General features: G+C 32.9%; 2 protein-coding genes across 3 annotated transcripts in view; one reads left to right on the top strand and one right to left on the bottom strand.

Annotated features, from left to right (window-relative positions):
- The window catches only part of LOAG_16398 (STE/STE20/YSK protein kinase), a gene marked incomplete at its 5' end in the record, with an annotated part of 7,499 nt that extends 5,209 nt beyond the window's left edge, over window positions 1-2,290 (top strand). The window contains 5 exons of the mRNA XM_020449050.1: window positions 172-349; window positions 670-849; window positions 943-1,158; window positions 1,380-1,594; window positions 2,021-2,290. Of these exons, the coding sequence (XP_020307506.1) occupies window positions 172-349; window positions 670-849; window positions 943-1,158; window positions 1,380-1,594; window positions 2,021-2,033 (802 nt within the window). The 3' untranslated portion in view covers window positions 2,034-2,290. The remainder of the gene's footprint in view (window positions 1-171; window positions 350-669; window positions 850-942; window positions 1,159-1,379; window positions 1,595-2,020) is intronic.
- A 2,679-nt stretch (window positions 2,291-4,969) lies between these two features.
- LOAG_16397 lies at window positions 4,970-16,646 on the bottom strand (the record flags this gene model as incomplete). Of its 2 annotated transcripts, XM_020449048.1 has the most annotated exons (18): window positions 4,970-5,248; window positions 5,367-5,477; window positions 5,633-5,806; window positions 5,885-6,005; window positions 6,341-6,453; window positions 6,892-7,069; window positions 7,299-7,462; window positions 7,717-7,901; window positions 8,206-8,242; window positions 8,465-8,569; window positions 8,669-8,798; window positions 9,227-9,345; window positions 10,067-10,176; window positions 11,399-11,455; window positions 12,201-12,372; window positions 12,940-13,135; window positions 15,784-15,940; window positions 16,382-16,646. In XM_020449048.1, the coding sequence occupies 18 exons, from the start codon at window positions 16,644-16,646 to the stop codon at window positions 5,045-5,047; spliced, it is 2,598 nt and encodes an 865-aa protein (XP_020307504.1). In that variant the 3' UTR covers window positions 4,970-5,044. The 2 variants fall into 2 exon arrangements, with proteins under 2 accessions (XP_020307504.1, XP_020307505.1); XM_020449049.1 differs by lacking the exon at window positions 11,399-11,455.
- Between the last annotated feature and the right edge of the window lie 666 nt (window positions 16,647-17,312).

Genomic DNA, 17,312 nt, shown 5'->3' with positions numbered 1-17,312 from the left:
GTCTTTTGTTTTGTTGTTTCTTTTGGGCAAAGAGTGGTAAACAGGTTTTCTTAAAACCTAGATATTATAACTTTAATACCTGGGAAAACTTTCATTAAAGTGTTGAGGTTTTAAATCTGATTATTTTTCAACTTTTAAAACAGGAAGTTGATCATTTATTACTTTTTGCAGGACCGATTGGGTGTTTAATACGATAAAAACACCACGGTGTACGAGCGATATTGTGGATGACCAGAATACTGTAAGAGTGAAGAGTGAAATTACAAGACCATCCATATCATCATCTTATTTATCGAAAAGTCAAGAAATAAGTCCGAACTCTACAATCATTAACAGAAATAATGATTCTGTAAGTTATTTCATCTGGATTTCGAATTTTTTGCCTCAACTTTAAATTTCGTTTCTTTCTCTCTAAATTTTATTTATGATTTTTATCGAGAATATTATACTTTTATATAAGAATTACTAGAGTTCCTATTTAATCCATTTGTTTCTTTAGTTTTCTCCGCTGTACCCCAGTGGACATGACTTTTCAAAAGAGACTAATGATATTAATCATCAAACCATTTCATTTATCTTTCTCTAAGTGATATTTTTGTCATTTCTTGCACCACTCTTAAAGTTTGCTCACTTTTTTTTTGTATCTTATACAGTAACGATTTTCTGTAGAGTGTGGCGCAAATAGCCCACGAACTTCGCCAAACATCATTGCGTCCTACAAGTTCCTCTACCTGCATCAACCATTCATCGCCTATTTATGCTAATACGGGTCCCTTCGCAAATGATGTCAAAGTGGCACATAATGGGAACGCGACAACGATAGCTGTTTCATCGCCAGCAAGTTCACCTGTTGGTTTTATATTAATTTCCTGAACTTTTCAAACTGACTAAGAAAGTCTCACTAGTTTCAATTACATATTTTTGAAGTAATTTGAACTTCAGACCTCATCATTAACTCGCCATTCGTTTGCAATTAGCGATGCACCTTCTAATATGCAAGGAGTTGCACAGCGCAGTCATAATACATCCTCACAAATTACTACCAGCAATGCACCAACAAACACAAACATTCGTGCGTGTCGAACATCATCACTCCATCAAAACAATCATATCTCAGCTCAAACGAATGAACCAATCTATGAACAACCAAGGAAAAAGGTTCTTTTTTATGTTTCAACATTTCGTTTCGGGATCTGCGGTTTACTTATTAGGTGTTAGTGTAAAATTATGCCGTTCTTGAAATAGTGTGGTTTACAGGATATAAATCTATTTTAATCGACTGAATAAAACTCAAATTCAGAGAAAAATTTGTAATTGTCATTTAAATAAGACTAAAACATCATTGTCAATCGCAGTGGAAAACTGTAAATTTTTTGAAGGGTGTCTTGGAACACACATTACTGCCAGCTTTGGATCGACTGGCACGTACTCGTCATTCGGGTACTGATTTGGATGCTGTAGCTGCGGCTTTTAAAGAAGCAGAAAAGAATTGTCCGGGTATATGTGATGAATTTCTGGTTGAATTGCTAACTGCTATTGCTTACCCTCAAGCGAATGAATCTGAACTGCAGGCAGCTGTTGATCGTCTCAATGCGTAAGTGTCCTCATTTTAGATTTAATTCTTCCTATGGAGCTGGAAATTGTCTTAAAATTCTTAAATGTTTTCAAACGTTATGAAAGACCGAGCGGCATGAGATAGTGAGTAAGTGGAGTCCAGTATATCACCGTGAAAATAAGAAGCCTTATTAAAAAGGGTAAATTAGAACTTTTAAACCCAGGACTTTTTCTTAATGAAATCATAAAAGTACTTCTAAGGATAAAGATTAATTTCGAAATAACTTAGTAGATGACGATTAAGATACCTCATCTCTCGACTAATTCAGCTCCTCTCATTCTTTCTGACCTCCGTGTTCTGGTCCGAACATGTTGAGATGTGAAAGTCAGTAGCTTATGTTGAATATACTATTAATTTTCAGTGGAAGATATTACATAGATCCCTGTATAAGTTATCTAATTTTAGGCGGTCGTTGTGAAGATTTTTCATTGGTTAATTGCAGTGTTAATTGCTGGCCTTACTAAATGAACCGTAAACATGCAATTATGGTGATTTTCAAGTAGTGTTAATTTAGGCTGCATCTCTGTTTTTCATATAGTTTTTTATTCATGATGACTAGATTCGTTATTGTAATGAATAGATTTAATAGTAGATTCTTTATGGTAATTTGTATACTTTGGAGTTAGGCTTTGGGGTTGAGAGAATATTACCATTCAGGCTTCCTAAATATAAAACACTAATACTGATTTCTTTCATTAGTCTAAAAAAAAATTTTGCATAGTTAATAGAAAGGATGGATGTGGGAGAGCTAAAAGGAGGGTCTGGAGGATTGATGATTTCATGCATAACAGCCACGAAAAATTACTTATGGCCGTGCAGTTTTTTCGTCTTATAATTTTTGATTCCAACTATGCTAACACACTGTGTCTAAGTATGCTATTAAATTCTTGTTACCTTTTAAAATTTATTTGGATTGGAGGAAAGGACAACTGTGGTTATCTTTATTCACTTAATCATTAGTATCTTTGACAACGAGATATTGTTCAATATTCTGTCTTGTGTTTTTCGAAAATTGGTGCTAATTTAATATAACATTTTCATTTAGCTGGATCTGTTATCGTGCTCATGTTTCTCTCTCTGACTACCTGTTATTTTTTCTCTGTTCGTTATTGGGATGTTTTAGAATACAAAAACACCATAAAACAAAGGGCATGGAACTTATGGGTAGAGAGCTTTGATTGTTGTCTTAATTCTTCCGTTCATTTCGTATGCGTGAAGCTCAACTCTCCTTCGAGACTCCTGGAAAAATTTCTAGAGTGAAGTCTTTTCAGCTGCTTTCACTTATTATTGTCTTCTAAACTGCTTGCTCCGTTATATTTATGTGAGTTTTGTCTCTCATGTGACATTTATTTGTTTGCATTTTAATTGTATCATTTTACTGAAAACGAATTTTATTTCTCATCTCGAAGATTTTGATGAGAATTGCTGTCGTGCAAATTCAAAAAACCGGGAACAGCTACATTGGCAACAAATGCAAACTGAAAAGTTTTGCCGATCAAGTTCTGTGATCAGGTCAAAAATTTTCTTCTGAAGCTTTCAAATTCATTTCCTTAATTATGAAAAGCTGTGTTAATTGATGAGTAGTTGGAGTAATTAGAGCATTTGTAGTGTTGATAGTGATGTGATTCAGGTCTGTGAATACTATTCGACTTTAATTTAGAAAGACACTTATTTTTCAATTTTCCGAATGAAATTGGCAGGCTAATTTTTTTTTTTTTGCTTGACATGTTTATTTTTTAAGCGACTTCAAAATCTAATGAGCACATAAAAGGTTTTCCAGGTAAAATTTTTTCTATCTATAAACATCGTGTTGTTCCATATCTCTATTTGTTTAATTAACTTGTCTGTTATGCATTTGCTTAATTATCCAGAATGTTTATTTATATTATTGGAGTAGTCTTCTTCCACTGTTGAATTCAAATTCAAATTAAAATGTAAAAATAAGTCTGAAATTCGAAGCTAATAAGTTTACAAATTGTATCTCAAACAGGAGCTTCCTGCTGGATTATTTTCTGTAACATATCGGCTACTCTAAGACTTTTGATACATCACTAAATATATTTGTTTTGAGTTCTGTAAGGCATCGGGATTTTCACTTCGCTATTTGAATCTTGAATTAGCGCTGGATATGGAATAAATTTGATTTAACGCTTCAATTGTTGTTTCACTGTTTAAATCAAGTAATAAATAGCCAGGTTTCCAGTATGAATTCCAGAAATGGGCAAGATTAAATAAATATATTTGGTTTAGCGTGAAAAACGTTTCTAATATCCAGCTGGGCGTGAAATGCCATTCATCACACTTCATTTTCTGTCCAAGGCCATTATTCATTTACTACCTTCATCAAGCAGTTCATGTTATCTTAGTTCACCTTTTTCACAACTCAGAAATTACCAAAGAAATAAGTGCTCAACTTTTTGTTTGAAATTCTACCTATGGGTTATAACGCTGATTAATATGACCTTTGTTATACATCAGATTTAGTCTTAAAAAAGCAACTAATCAGAAACTTTCCTGATATTTAACATTTGAAAAGCAAAGCTCAATGGTCATCTATGGAATCTAAGATTTTAAAATTCAAATCATTTAACAGTCGCGACTCTGATATGTCATTTTACCTTATGTCATTTCACGCCTTTTAACAAAATGGCTCAATCAGGAAGCGATTGCCTATGCCTATGGGCAATTTACATAATAGAGATTTCCTTATCACGAAATTAATAATACCTTCAAAATGCGCTCGGTTTTGTTATGAAAAACTCTATAAATACTTGGAAAATTACAGCAGGAATGGATGCGATATATTCGTTAAAATTTCTAGCTATAAAAAAGGATATCATAGGGTGCTTGGCTTAAAATAAATCTCAACTTCGATCGACAAAACAGATCTCGTCAGCAGCAAGACATCCCAGTATGATTACGACCCTTTTGTAAACATGCTATTGGAGGAGAAAAGATACAAAATCCTTTTTACTTATTATGAAATATGTACGTAACAACAATGGACATATGGACAGAAAAATAAAAATTCCCGAATATTTCCAAAAACAGAAATAAGCAAAATACGTTACAAAATGTAAACGGACTGCAATAATAACCGGCTCACAAAGTAATTTTTTTTTTCAAAAAAATAGGTAAAGAAGAAAGAACAAAATAGGTAAAGAAGAAAGGAAGTATTTTCTTTTGTAGGAATTTGATAATTGAAAACTTCACTTCCTCGTTTCCAATTATTTTTTCCCCTATGCGATATAAATACTGCATCTTAAAGAGTACTCCTTATACCTAGCTTCCCTTGTATTAGTTACTCGCTCCCTCATTTCTTAAGATATTCTAATATCATCAAGTAAATCAAACCTAACTAAAATCTCATTTATTACCCAGCAATCCGCCTAAGATGTTTGGAAGCAAATGCAAAATTTTTTTAAAAAATTAAATTTTCAGACCGCCATCATCATCATCACCATCATCATGCTTTATGCGGTGAATATTACGTGTTCGAAACAAATTGCACAATTCATCTACCAATGTTTCATGACGAAATGATACACGAATGTCAGGAACGTTGGTACGTGAAACGTCATTCCCCAGTACTCCTTCCTCTTTATAGTTTGGTCCTAACCAGTGTACTTTTACCTGAAGTTTATTTCCAGAATGTAATAAAAAATGATACCAAATTATAAACCATCATATATTAGAGAAATCATGAAATCACAGTGTGAAAGCCTAAAAGTATTTAGGATGACAAACTTGCCTTATCTTCAAAACCGCTTTGCAGGACACTATTTCGGGCTAATTCACACATATCACAGCTGCTGAGCTTCCAAACTTGTGCAGCAATGCTATATTCTTCCATCAGTGCCTCCTAAACCAATAATTTCATAGTGCTATTCAGAGCTATTTAGTAGATTTAAACTATAATTTGACCACCTTATTTGGGTTCTCGAAAGTTCTCGGTCATTTCAAAAAGATTCGAAATGTAAAGAAAGTTACAAAATGAGTATGAAATTTGAAATCTGCCTTGGTGAAATGAAACTGCAAGGGATCATCGGTTGACAAAGATACGTTCAACCCTTTCATATGAAATTCCGGTAATGGATTCCGATGATAACTGATGAACAACGAATTGTTACTAAGTGGTGACATTGCAATTCCAATTTGAGAGAGGTAAAATAAGTACTGTAAAACGGGCACCTGGAAATATAGAAAAGTTATGGGTAATAAATCAATTTTAAATTCTAAAACTTAAAGAGAAATGAATTAATAGCCAACTTTGCGAAGCAATAAACCATGTGCAATGCTCTCGGATGTAAGATAACCCGTGACTAGATGGCTCACATATCCAGCTTCACCACAGTGTGGCCGTAACGAGAAGGTATTCAGGCCACGTTCTCTGAAATGTCTCTTTGGTTAGAGATTTTTTTTTTAAAACGATTTTCTTGATTATCCTAGCACCTTTAGTTAAAAAAGATGTGGAAATTTCGATGACAACTAAGAGAGAAAACGTGTGAGCATCGTCGATAGAGGGAGAGAAAGGGAAAAGGGAACAAGACTATCTCAAAATAGCGATAGTTGAAATTCGTAAAATGATAATTTGAGCTTTTAAAAACTACTGTAATAGAAGAAAAAATCGATTTGAAAAATTCTTAAAGAGATCGGAACACATACTATCGCTCCAACTAATTTTAAATAAAAACGAATTAACTGAATAACAAAGAAACAGCTTACCGTCTCAGCGCATTGAGTGCTACCAAATTGGCAAACATGTAAAATAAATAATAATCATATGATGGATTTTCGCCATCGCAGTAACCCTCCGGTTCCGGCGTTGAACGATCAAACTGCAAGAAAACAAATCTACTTCAATTATCTTCATTTCGAAATATGTTAATTCTAATTTTAAATCACAATTGTCGTATTCATTATTCATACCACTTCACTTTACTTTTATACTGAAATTAAAGGTGCAATTAATTGTAAGAAGTTATTTTTCAATATGTAATTATGATTATGGTATGACTAACTGCGGTTGTTGGCTAAACAACACACAAATTACACGGAATTGGTAACAAAGACAGTGCCAAGTGGTAGCTGCACAGCCTTAAAATGAGCTTTAAAATTCAGACTTCAATATTTACCGCATGCAGACATCTTCGTTGTTGGAACACAGCATGATATGAAAGTTATTATTCTAAGACAAAATAAATTAGTATAGAATAAGCCACACTAAAAATCTGTGTATAGCTATCAGCAGAAAAGCATAATTTCTAGCGCATTACTTTTATATGCTCAAGTTTGCTTTCATCATCGACGGAATCGATGCCAGAAATTTGCTGCAGAAATCGGAAAAGATATGGATGAGATTCCGGGTCATTTGTCACTTCAAAGAGTGGTGTAAAAATATTATCCAGCATTTCATCGAAATTTTTCACCATTTTCTTCGAACGATAAACATCGCTAAATAATGAATGAGCATTTAAAATTCAATCGAAAATTTGTAAAATCATTAGAACATAAGAGATTACGAAGACCAAGATCTTTTGTGCATTCCTAGCTATATGCCCTTGTAATTCATCATGAAGAAAGTAACTATATGTATTGGATTGTGCATCGTAGTTAATGAAACATCCTTTTGCACTTGGCTTTTTCTGAAAACTACAGGTGACGAGAAGCAGTAAAAACGAACTATAAACGAGGTATCTGAATCAACCATCGTGCATTTACTGAATAAACATCATTTTCGATAGCCCATTTGGCCAACTTATCCCACTCCTCTTTACTATGCCCATAGATCGACAAACGCGGTTCGGCATGTTGGTATTTACTATCTTCCAAATCAGACAAAACCTCCTGAAACGATGTTCAACTCACGCCTTCATGGATAAAAAAATTCGAGATTGAAAATCTATTCAGAAATCACTTGAAAATTCAAGCAGGCTACAAACTACTCAAAACAAATTTCAGGGTCAGAAAAAGTACAGGGAAAAAGTTGCAAGAATTATTTAATTTCAATTATTAACATCTAAGATGATAAATAAAGAACCCATGAGTTCCACTTTAAATAAGCAACTACTTAAATAGTGCTTCGTGAAGAAAAGAGTTACTTTCAAAACATCAGCAAAATATTTTCCTCCAACGTAGTTATCAGTTTTGATGAATATTTCACGTAATGTGCTTTCACCAACAGGGTTATATTTGGTGTTAAATTTATCAAAACGATGGAAAGTATTTCGATCAGCATGAACATCTAACATATCAACTGATAGGTCGTAAGTGCTGATACCAAGACCTGGAAAAAAATTAAACAAATGTCTGAAATTCATCAATATATAAAATATTGAAGTAAAATATTTAGTATTTTTAATTACTATCACACTTATTTCAACATGCATAATGATGAGGCTAGCAAACGAGAACGTAAATTACTTTTGAAAGACAAAAATAGCTTAGAAAACGATATATATTGATGAAGAAAAAAATTTATCAAATAGTGAAGAATTAAAGGACTAAATAAACGACCAAATTTATAATAAGCAAAAACGTAAGCACTAAAGTCGAATTTGAATGTGACCGAAAAAATTCCAAAAATTCACCTTCAAAAACTTGCTCCAATGTGATTTTCATACCATTCTGAAAAAAAAAATGATGTCCATAATGGAAATGAAACAATGGAATTTTTCAACCTAAATTTCTAGCCTAAGTTCAAATAGTGGTCTCTACGCTAATTCAAATTTCAAACTCCCTCGCCCAAGATACTACTTCAGACGAATTAAATACATATCATTAATAGTTCAGTACTAGAAAAGTGCATATTAGTAATAGTTCATGAGAACTAGGTGAAAAAAAATGAACCTTTTCCAAAACCACAGTGTCCTTTTCTGTTTTCATCTTTTTTTTGATAAAACGCAGCAGATGTTTTTGGTTCATCGAACTGGCAGCATGTATATGAGTATCAACCTTGAATTTTCGTTATTAAGTTTATTAATACTGATTATTAAAAATAAATATCACAAGCTCACATTAACATGTTTGTGGTAATACAGCCTAAAGACTTGCCTTCCTGATATTATAAAAATCGCGATGTGGCACAGACTTCTGTTCGTGTTGTTCCCGAATCTCATTCATTAATGTGTGCAATTGGAATTTGTTTTGTAAGAAGCATAGTCGTCGATAGCAGAAACTTTTACTAAAAACGATTACTTTATGTAGGAAAATCACGGTTGTCTATTACTTATTATTTACAGATCAGGAGAGGCATAATTGAATGCCATTTTATTACAGGATTAGAATACGAAGCAACGTCCGTTATAAAATCATTTTTTTCAATTTACGCACATCTCATTCTTTCAGTTCTGATTCTACTTCAAAAATGGGATTATATTTACTAAAGCAATTAAATGGATTAATCTATAAAAGAAAAGTTGACCGATATTACACTCTTTGATTTGTTAAGCGTCACATGACAACGGAATTTGTAATACGATTATAAGTTGGTCTGAAGGCTAAGAAAAAGAAAAAATTTTTTCCTGATGAAAGAAAGATGAAATTAAAAATATGACAACAGAATATGCGAAATAATCAATCTTAAACGAGACAGAATTGGTTTTTACTTACAGTGGTCCATTTGCAATCATTACTGAAAGTCTTTCCAAATCTCGCAAAAATTTCTCCTTTGAAACGTAGGTGTGTCGAAATTGATCTGGTATTTTTCCACCTTCATCTAGAATTTCCACCTGTAATTTTTCTTTTTCGTTCAGCTTTTCATAAATGCTGTAATCAATTAAAAGGGTAAAAGTAAAAGGAATTACAGAGATTTTCTGGAATGGGTCCATTATGTAAAAGGAATACTTCCTGCTCGTAAAGCGTGTTACAGGGAAGTTATTTCTTATTACCTAAACATCACCAATAAACGTTGAGAAGTTTAACGGTGATATGGAAAAAACTGTTTCCATCATTCAATCAAGTTCAATCTTAGGAAGAATAATGAACACATACAGAAGTTGTGAAAAATGAATTTAAAATTCGTCGAAATATTAGGGACTGTAAAGACTATTTAAGCAATAAAAAAGCATTTAATCTGTTATTAATAGCACTCTAGTAATTTAAACATCAACACTGACACATGCTTAAACGTAAATTCCACAGAAAATTTTTCTTGATCAAACAAGAAAGTGTAAAGAACATTTTACTAAAGTACCATTAAAAAAGCGAAAAATGAGAGGGAAGACGGTAAAAGTGAGGCCCAAATTCACAGATATGACGCTTATACTCATCAGATCTTGTTTTCAAATGTCCAAATCGTACGGGGATTCAATGCAGTACTCTTCTGCTAATACAGAATTATCATGTCGGATATGGTCAAGCATTGGTCTTCCAAATCACTTCATAGAATGAGTTCTGCTATCCCATTCCAAAAAACCGAAATTATTATTGCTGAAGCAAAAAACAACTCACCATGCCACGATTTCGTTTCAATGTATAGATTTTCTCATATTTTGGCAATGGTGTATTCAAACCCCAATGGTCTTCTGGTGGCAGAGGTGGATTATATGACGTTTGTGCAGCTGAAAATCAAGATTCTCAAAAGTAAATCAAAACTTATCTTCAAATTACATTAGTTGAAATAATCAAAATTAAAAGCATGCAAGCAGGAGATAGGGTTTCATCTAAATTTAGACGTCCAAATGAACAGTAATACTTTAAATAATATTCCAAAAGACAATCCCTTAAAACACAGTAAGTTGAACATGATTAATCAAGGATTCGAGTATTATAAATGGTTATTAAAAATCTATGATTAGAAAAATTTCTACCATACAGTTCAGTTAAATTTGCATATGAAAAGGATACTGATTCATTCGGACATCTGAACAACTCAGAAAAACTATGCTTTAAAGAAGATACACCTAACAGAAATGCACTTCAGTGAAGAAAAAACGAAATTACACAGATAGTTAATATGAATATTGCAACAGTATTTGATAGAATTGGCACATTTCTACGAGGGTAGCTTAAACAGCATCACTATAGATATTAAAATTTCATCGTCAATGGACCACAAACAGCTGATATACCAGCCTTTTTGATGTTAAGCATAGGGAGTCATGTAAGGCAAGCAGTATATCTTCGGAAAATGCACTGCATTAAATGATCAGACAATTTTGGGTGAAATATAATTTAGAAAATGTTTTAAACACCAAAAGTTGAATAAGATAAGGGACTTAAAGCATTTAACATGGTGAATCAAAAAAAAGGAAAAAGAAAAAAAGTGGAAAAATGGTCATCAAAAGAATCGCTGAAATACAACAGTAATGATGAGAATGAAACATAAAGTTAGTTTGAAAACACTCTTCTATCAGAAAATCATATGCTATTGTACCATATAAACAAATGTACTTCCCCAAGCATTTCCTGCACTCTTTCCATTGCGCCTCTGTTAGGAAGTTCCATTCCTTAACCTTGTATCGCGTTCGTTTAAAATGCAAGAAAAATCAACAGATAACATCTGACGTTTTGTTTTCAACAAAATAATGATGAAATTATATTTTTAGATCTAAATGTTGTGTAGAGTTGAAGAATTTGATTCGAAACTTCCAACAAAAACCTTCTGAAGTGTCATTTAATTCGTCCCAAAAAGTTGCAATTTACATGTTAGCCAGAAAAAAAAAACAAAAAAAGGAAAACAAAAAAAAACAAAAAACCCATTCATGCTGTTACTTCCTATTAACGACTAGTAATTAGCTAAGGTCGACTTTTCTACTGGCTAATCTAAATCATGTCCATTACCTTCCGGATGTGTCTCCTTATTCAATGCCGTTGACATTGCACCCTTTGAGACGTCATCTGAAGACTCTTAAAACTTGCAAAATTTTGAAACATAAACATGAACAGATTGATTTCTTAACGCGATAAGATGAAAAATTGTTCTTTTATATTGAGTAAGCTTACTAAAGGTTTTGGGAACTCTTTTAAAACCTAACGGTATTAATTACACCAACAGCAAGAAGACAACAATTACAGTAAATGATAAAAGGATAACAACAATACCATATAATCACTGATTGAGATATTCAATCATGCTACCAGTCAAAGAATTTTATACAGCAGAAAAAAGGAAAACTAGAGGCAGTATCGGAAGAAAGAGGGAGAGAAGAAAGGCAAAGAGAATTGAAAGTTAGATTGAAAAAAAAAAACCTACATAAAATTCCAGCTGAATTTTGTAGTTGAATATGATAGTATAAATTGTGATATATTCAAAGAAAAGGAATTACTTTTTTAAAAGGAACTGGAGAAAGTGACTAAGTTCTCGCTTATTGACTTCATCATTTTCCTCTACCCTTGAATGTCATTACGATACATTGAAGTAGGAAATAAGGTTTAGAACTTGAAACTATATAATTTTTCATTAAACGACCATCCGAAAGAGGCTGACTTGCAAAACTTATTTCTTGCGACCACCAGAATAAAGTTAAATAAACTGAAACTAGAAAGTATTTTACAAAATTAAACAGCTCGCTCTTAACATGGTAGAATACACATGCATCTTAAGTCTGAAAAAATATACAGAACATATTACTGCAAAACAGACTTATTTCGATGTTTTTGCGCCGATATTTTGGCAAATTTTTTGGGTAGTGACCGGAGAGAAAGTTTTTGGTTGTTGACGGAAACTGATTTCCAATAGATTCCATGTATTCTTTGCGCAGCATAAGTGCTTCAGTCAATTCTCGAGCTGACTCCTCCAAATCTTCCAATGGTACCTGAAAAAGGAATCAAATAAGATTGGAATCTTCTGAATGTAATTTTGAAACTAAATGAATGAAAGCATCTCTAAAACGATAATCCTTCACAATAAATTTAGGCCACAAGTTTGAAACTTCAATATTCAATTTCAAAAATATTTCAAATAAGAATCCAGTGAACAACGATCCAATGCTACAGAAGTCTATCGCTGCTATTCATGAGTAATATTCCAGACTCAAATGTTGTAAACGCAAAGAATTATGGCTCATTTCATAGTATGTTTGATATTTAGAGAGGAAGTGCTCAAGTATTCAAGGGAAGAATTATCAACAACACACAACCAATTATGTAAATTGCATACAGTTGAAAGAGAATGAGTAAATTTAAATGAAATGAAATGAAAAAAAATACTGCGAGTACATGTTTATGTCTTACATTATTAAATTTTTACTTTTCCGTTTTCTTCGAATTGTCATTAAATTTTTACTTTCCATTTTCTTCGTATTGTCAAGAGGACGAAACATGGCAAGTAAGAACTTGATTAGTAAAACTAAAAAACACTGAGGCAAGGAATCTTAACAGACCCCAGAAAGCTCTTCTCCGGTTACTGCCATTCGTTGATAATTGACATCGACAGCATCTCGAAATGTATACATCTCAACATGTTGCGGTGATCGAGCACGAAATTCCACATCCTTATCCATCCCGCTCAGCAAACTAAGTGAATTCATCGGTAGAAGTGAAGGCTCACCATCATACTGCGCCGATTCCATTCGAGCCCTAGAGATAAGGAATGGATTAGTGCCATTATTTCGATTTTAGTTAAAATGGTACATTTAAAATTCTCGAATCCACTTGAAATTTTATTTCATCGAATTCAACCGCAGATAAGAAATGCACCACGCTCTTATCTGAATAAAATATGAATTGGAAGCTTCAGCTTAGCATTTTCACCTGCTTATTTCTCACTCACCTTATGTTTCAAATAATGCTAAGCTGCTATAGAAGGCCATAAATATTTGAATTATGGCTCTTTGACTTCTTGGAGAAAAAAATTAGGAAATACTAGCATTAGTCATTGGCTACTAAATCTATAACAGAATATTGATATTATTGACTGAAATATAGCTCATTAAGTAGAAAGCGCAGGTGAGAAATAATGCAATTTACATTCTGAATTTAGGATTAGAATGATGAAACTTTAAAGGCCCAGAATCTCAACAAAAAATGGTTTTGCACGAAATGATAAACCACCATAGAATGATTTCTCAAATCTTTTTCTCCTCAATTCATATTATATCACCATAATAATATAGTAGAAATATTTTTATAATACAGAAATATGCCGATATAATTAAAGCATTTTTGGGGTTGTAGAAATATTTCGAATAACTAAAATTCATAATACAGAGATTTCATAATAACATAGAGTCCAAAGCATGCTATTTGGTAAAACTGACTCATTTTGCAGTAATATCTAGCTTTGGAATAACGAAGTAAAAAACAGTAAAGAGCGAATACATGATTGCAGGATGACAGACAATGATAGAGCAAACATAATTCATATAAATACAGCTTTCCCAAATACTATAAAATTCTCCATACACATATTTACGATATTATCTTAGCATTTCAATACAGACATATTTTAGTTTAGAATGAATGAATTAAGCAACCAACATCCCTTTTTTACAAAGTTCCCAGTATTTTTCGTAGAATGTATGCAAAATTTCAAATGAATTCTAACTGAATTCACTAACTCTGCTGATTCTATCATTTAGAATATAATGTTGGAAGGATCGAAATATTTTTATAATACAGAAATATGCCGATATAATCAAAGTATTTCTGGGTTGCAGAAATATCTCGAATAACTGAATTAAATTTATAACAGAAAGATTTTTAATAAAAAGGTTCTAACTTTGCATATTTATTAGGTAAGCGATTCACTACACACAAGAAATTAAATGTTTCAATGATCTAATGTAATCAACCATTCATCCAGTCCCCTTATATTGCTGCAAAGAATATCTAGCCTGATGACCAAGCATATGTATAATCACCAATGTCGGGATATTGCAAAAGAACCTCTGGTATAATCTTATGTGTGAATGTCGGCATATTGTAAAAAACCTCTGGTCCAATCATATCTGCAGTTATCGATTTCTTGTAAATAAACTCCTAACGAGGGAATTCCATCTAAGAATTCAGTTATAAACTCAAGTCATTTACTCCATTAACTGTATGTGTCGGCTTGGTTGTATACTGCGAATATTTCTTTCGTTAATCAATAAACTCTCATCATGAATATTCGTCTTTTTGTGCCAATAATCAACAAGAAAAGAACTTCGTCGAAAAAAAATTCCACAACATATAATAGACATGCCCTAAATGTTTCAAATAGGTCAAAATAATAAAACCATGCGGTGCGGCAAAAACTAGGTTAAAAATCAATATTATTAGCAAAGGTGATTTAAACGATAAACGATTGTTTTAAGAAGACATCATCTTGTAAGATTATGTCTGACATGCATTAGTCACAATCACTTAAGATACACTGTAGATACATTGTGTGAACGATCGAAGAGTATTGGATTTTGGCTCATACAACTTTTGATTCTCCGAAATGCTACACAATAAGATTAAATTTAGTGCATTCATTCTTTGCATTAGTGTTAATTGTATTAACTAAGCACAAATAACGAGTAAATTATGACTCACTTCAGAGAATGTCGACGAATTTTTCCAGAATGTCGACGCCTGTAAATTTAGTTAACAGAGAGGTTAGCTTTGTTACTGAGACAAATGCATGACCAATGATTACCTGCATGACTTCCATGGCACTTAAACAATCTGCACAATGTGCAATAAATGGAACAGAAGTAGGAAAAAAAAAGCACCAAAGGTTAATGAAGTTAACAAACAAGTGTAGCAAGACTCATTTGTTAATTTTTTCTTTCTATCAACCTGAAGAAATGCAGTGCCCTTAAACATCTGAAGATGAGTTCTTAAACCAAATAGATTCGGAATTGGTATGCATTTTGCGATGCCATATAATGTCAAAAGAAAGAAGCAAAACTATGTTAATTGAAAATCAATTTCAAGATCGGTCAAATTAGTCAGTCATTAGTCTAGAATTCGTCACCAAAGTCACCTCCAGAATAACTGGAAACATCCTACTTATTAACATATTTGTTTAGGGTTCCTAATCAAGATAAAGGTAAACAAGAACCAAGCGGTTAAACAAAACAAAGTTCCCAGGTCACTTCGATGAAGTGCTTCCAATCTGAAGCAGTGAAATTAGCAAAAAGAAAGCGGTATATATTCCTGGAGAAAAAGAAATGACATTTATCAATGGAAATAAGATTGGAAAAGTTCATAATTAGTAAGTGATAACTTTTAAATGAAATATATAAAACTAGAAACACCTGTTTGTGAGTTGTCGATGAATTGCATCTTTACTTTCTTTCACTTCAATCGGATACTGTGAGATTTCAAAAGGAGGCGAAACCGTGTGATGATTGGAATCTTCTATAAATCCTACTTGAAACGGGCCGCAATCAAGAACATCTGAATCGACTGTTTCTGAAAAATGAGACAAAACCTGCAACACAAGTTCAAATTTTTTCTAATTTATATTAAAGACATTGGTTAACACATTTCCATGTATATATGGGCAGTTGCCCATTAACTCAGTACTTTGAATTAACCATTCACTTGTCAACCAGTCTATCTCTACGTATAATACGTGACAGAATTTTACCGTGTAAGTCAAAAAAGAAAAGTTAATTAGTGTACGTACGATTTTCTGGAGCCCTAGAAAAATGCCCATATCTCGTTCTCGCTGAAATGAATTGTAAATTAACTAAAATATCCCATTTTAACTCAAGCTATATCATTTCTTACATCAAAAATAAATTAATGAATGAATGATTTAATAGTAATAGCTAAAGTGTGAAAAGAAAGAAATCTAACTTTCTAATTATTAAAATATATTAATGAGAATGAAAATGAAAAGAGACTTACTTAAAGTATTAGCCATGAATGGTGCCATGTGATCATTCATTGCTGAAGCTTTGGAAAGAACAATTGAAGGAGATAATTCTAATTGCTGTGAACTAAAAACCTCTCGTGAGAACTGATCACAACCTGCGGCATTATCATCATCAATAACAGCATTACTTGCAACATGAAATATGTTAGTATCAGCTGAAGAAGGCGAGAAGAAATTGATTGATGGTGGAGTGCCAAACAAACCACTTAGAGGGCATTTGCGATGTGCTGATGACATTATCACACTACCACTGTTTATCGATCTTCGCTGTAACAATGATTACAAGGCGCAATTATATCCCAACAATATCAGTTAATCTAAGCGATAATTCCGCTCATTTCGTTGTTGGATGGCTTAAGAATGAACAATTTCTCCCCTCCCCCGCCCCCCCCTCGTTCCTTCCAGGTTACAATTCAATCCAATTTTACTCAGAACATCGTCCTTACGTGGACTTCATTAATTGTTCTGTTGTAACAACCCTGTCAAAGACACTAGCAGGGAGTGAAGGAATACACGCTTAAATGGGATAGGAAAGGAGAGGGAGAGAAACAGAGAGACCGGAGAGAGAAAGGAAGAAAGGAAGAAGAAGAGAAAACTGCAGAAATTAGTCAACTTGGAACAAAAAAAAGAAAAAAAAATTAAATTTTTGGAAGGAAAAATAAATTTATTGCAATGGACAGGAAACGCATATTGTCTATCCCTCCTCTCGGCTAACTTTTCTTTCTTGGATCAACTGAAATATCTGTCTATTCAGTGGTAAAATGTATCAGTGAAGAAATTAAACTCGTATATACGACTTTTAATTATCGTATATACGAACGACAGTATTGCACAAGATAAGCTACCAGATCCATGATCAGATCCAGATCAGATCCATGCTTATCGTAACATAGTTTCTCCTGT

Source organism: Loa loa, assembly GCF_000183805.2.
Source record: "Loa loa unplaced genomic scaffold supercont3.2, whole genome shotgun sequence".
NCBI classification, from domain to species: domain Eukaryota; kingdom Metazoa; phylum Nematoda; class Chromadorea; order Rhabditida; family Onchocercidae; genus Loa; species Loa loa.
The sequence above is the reverse complement of the archived record's forward strand: the minus strand, read 5'-3'. Positions and strand labels throughout refer to the sequence as shown.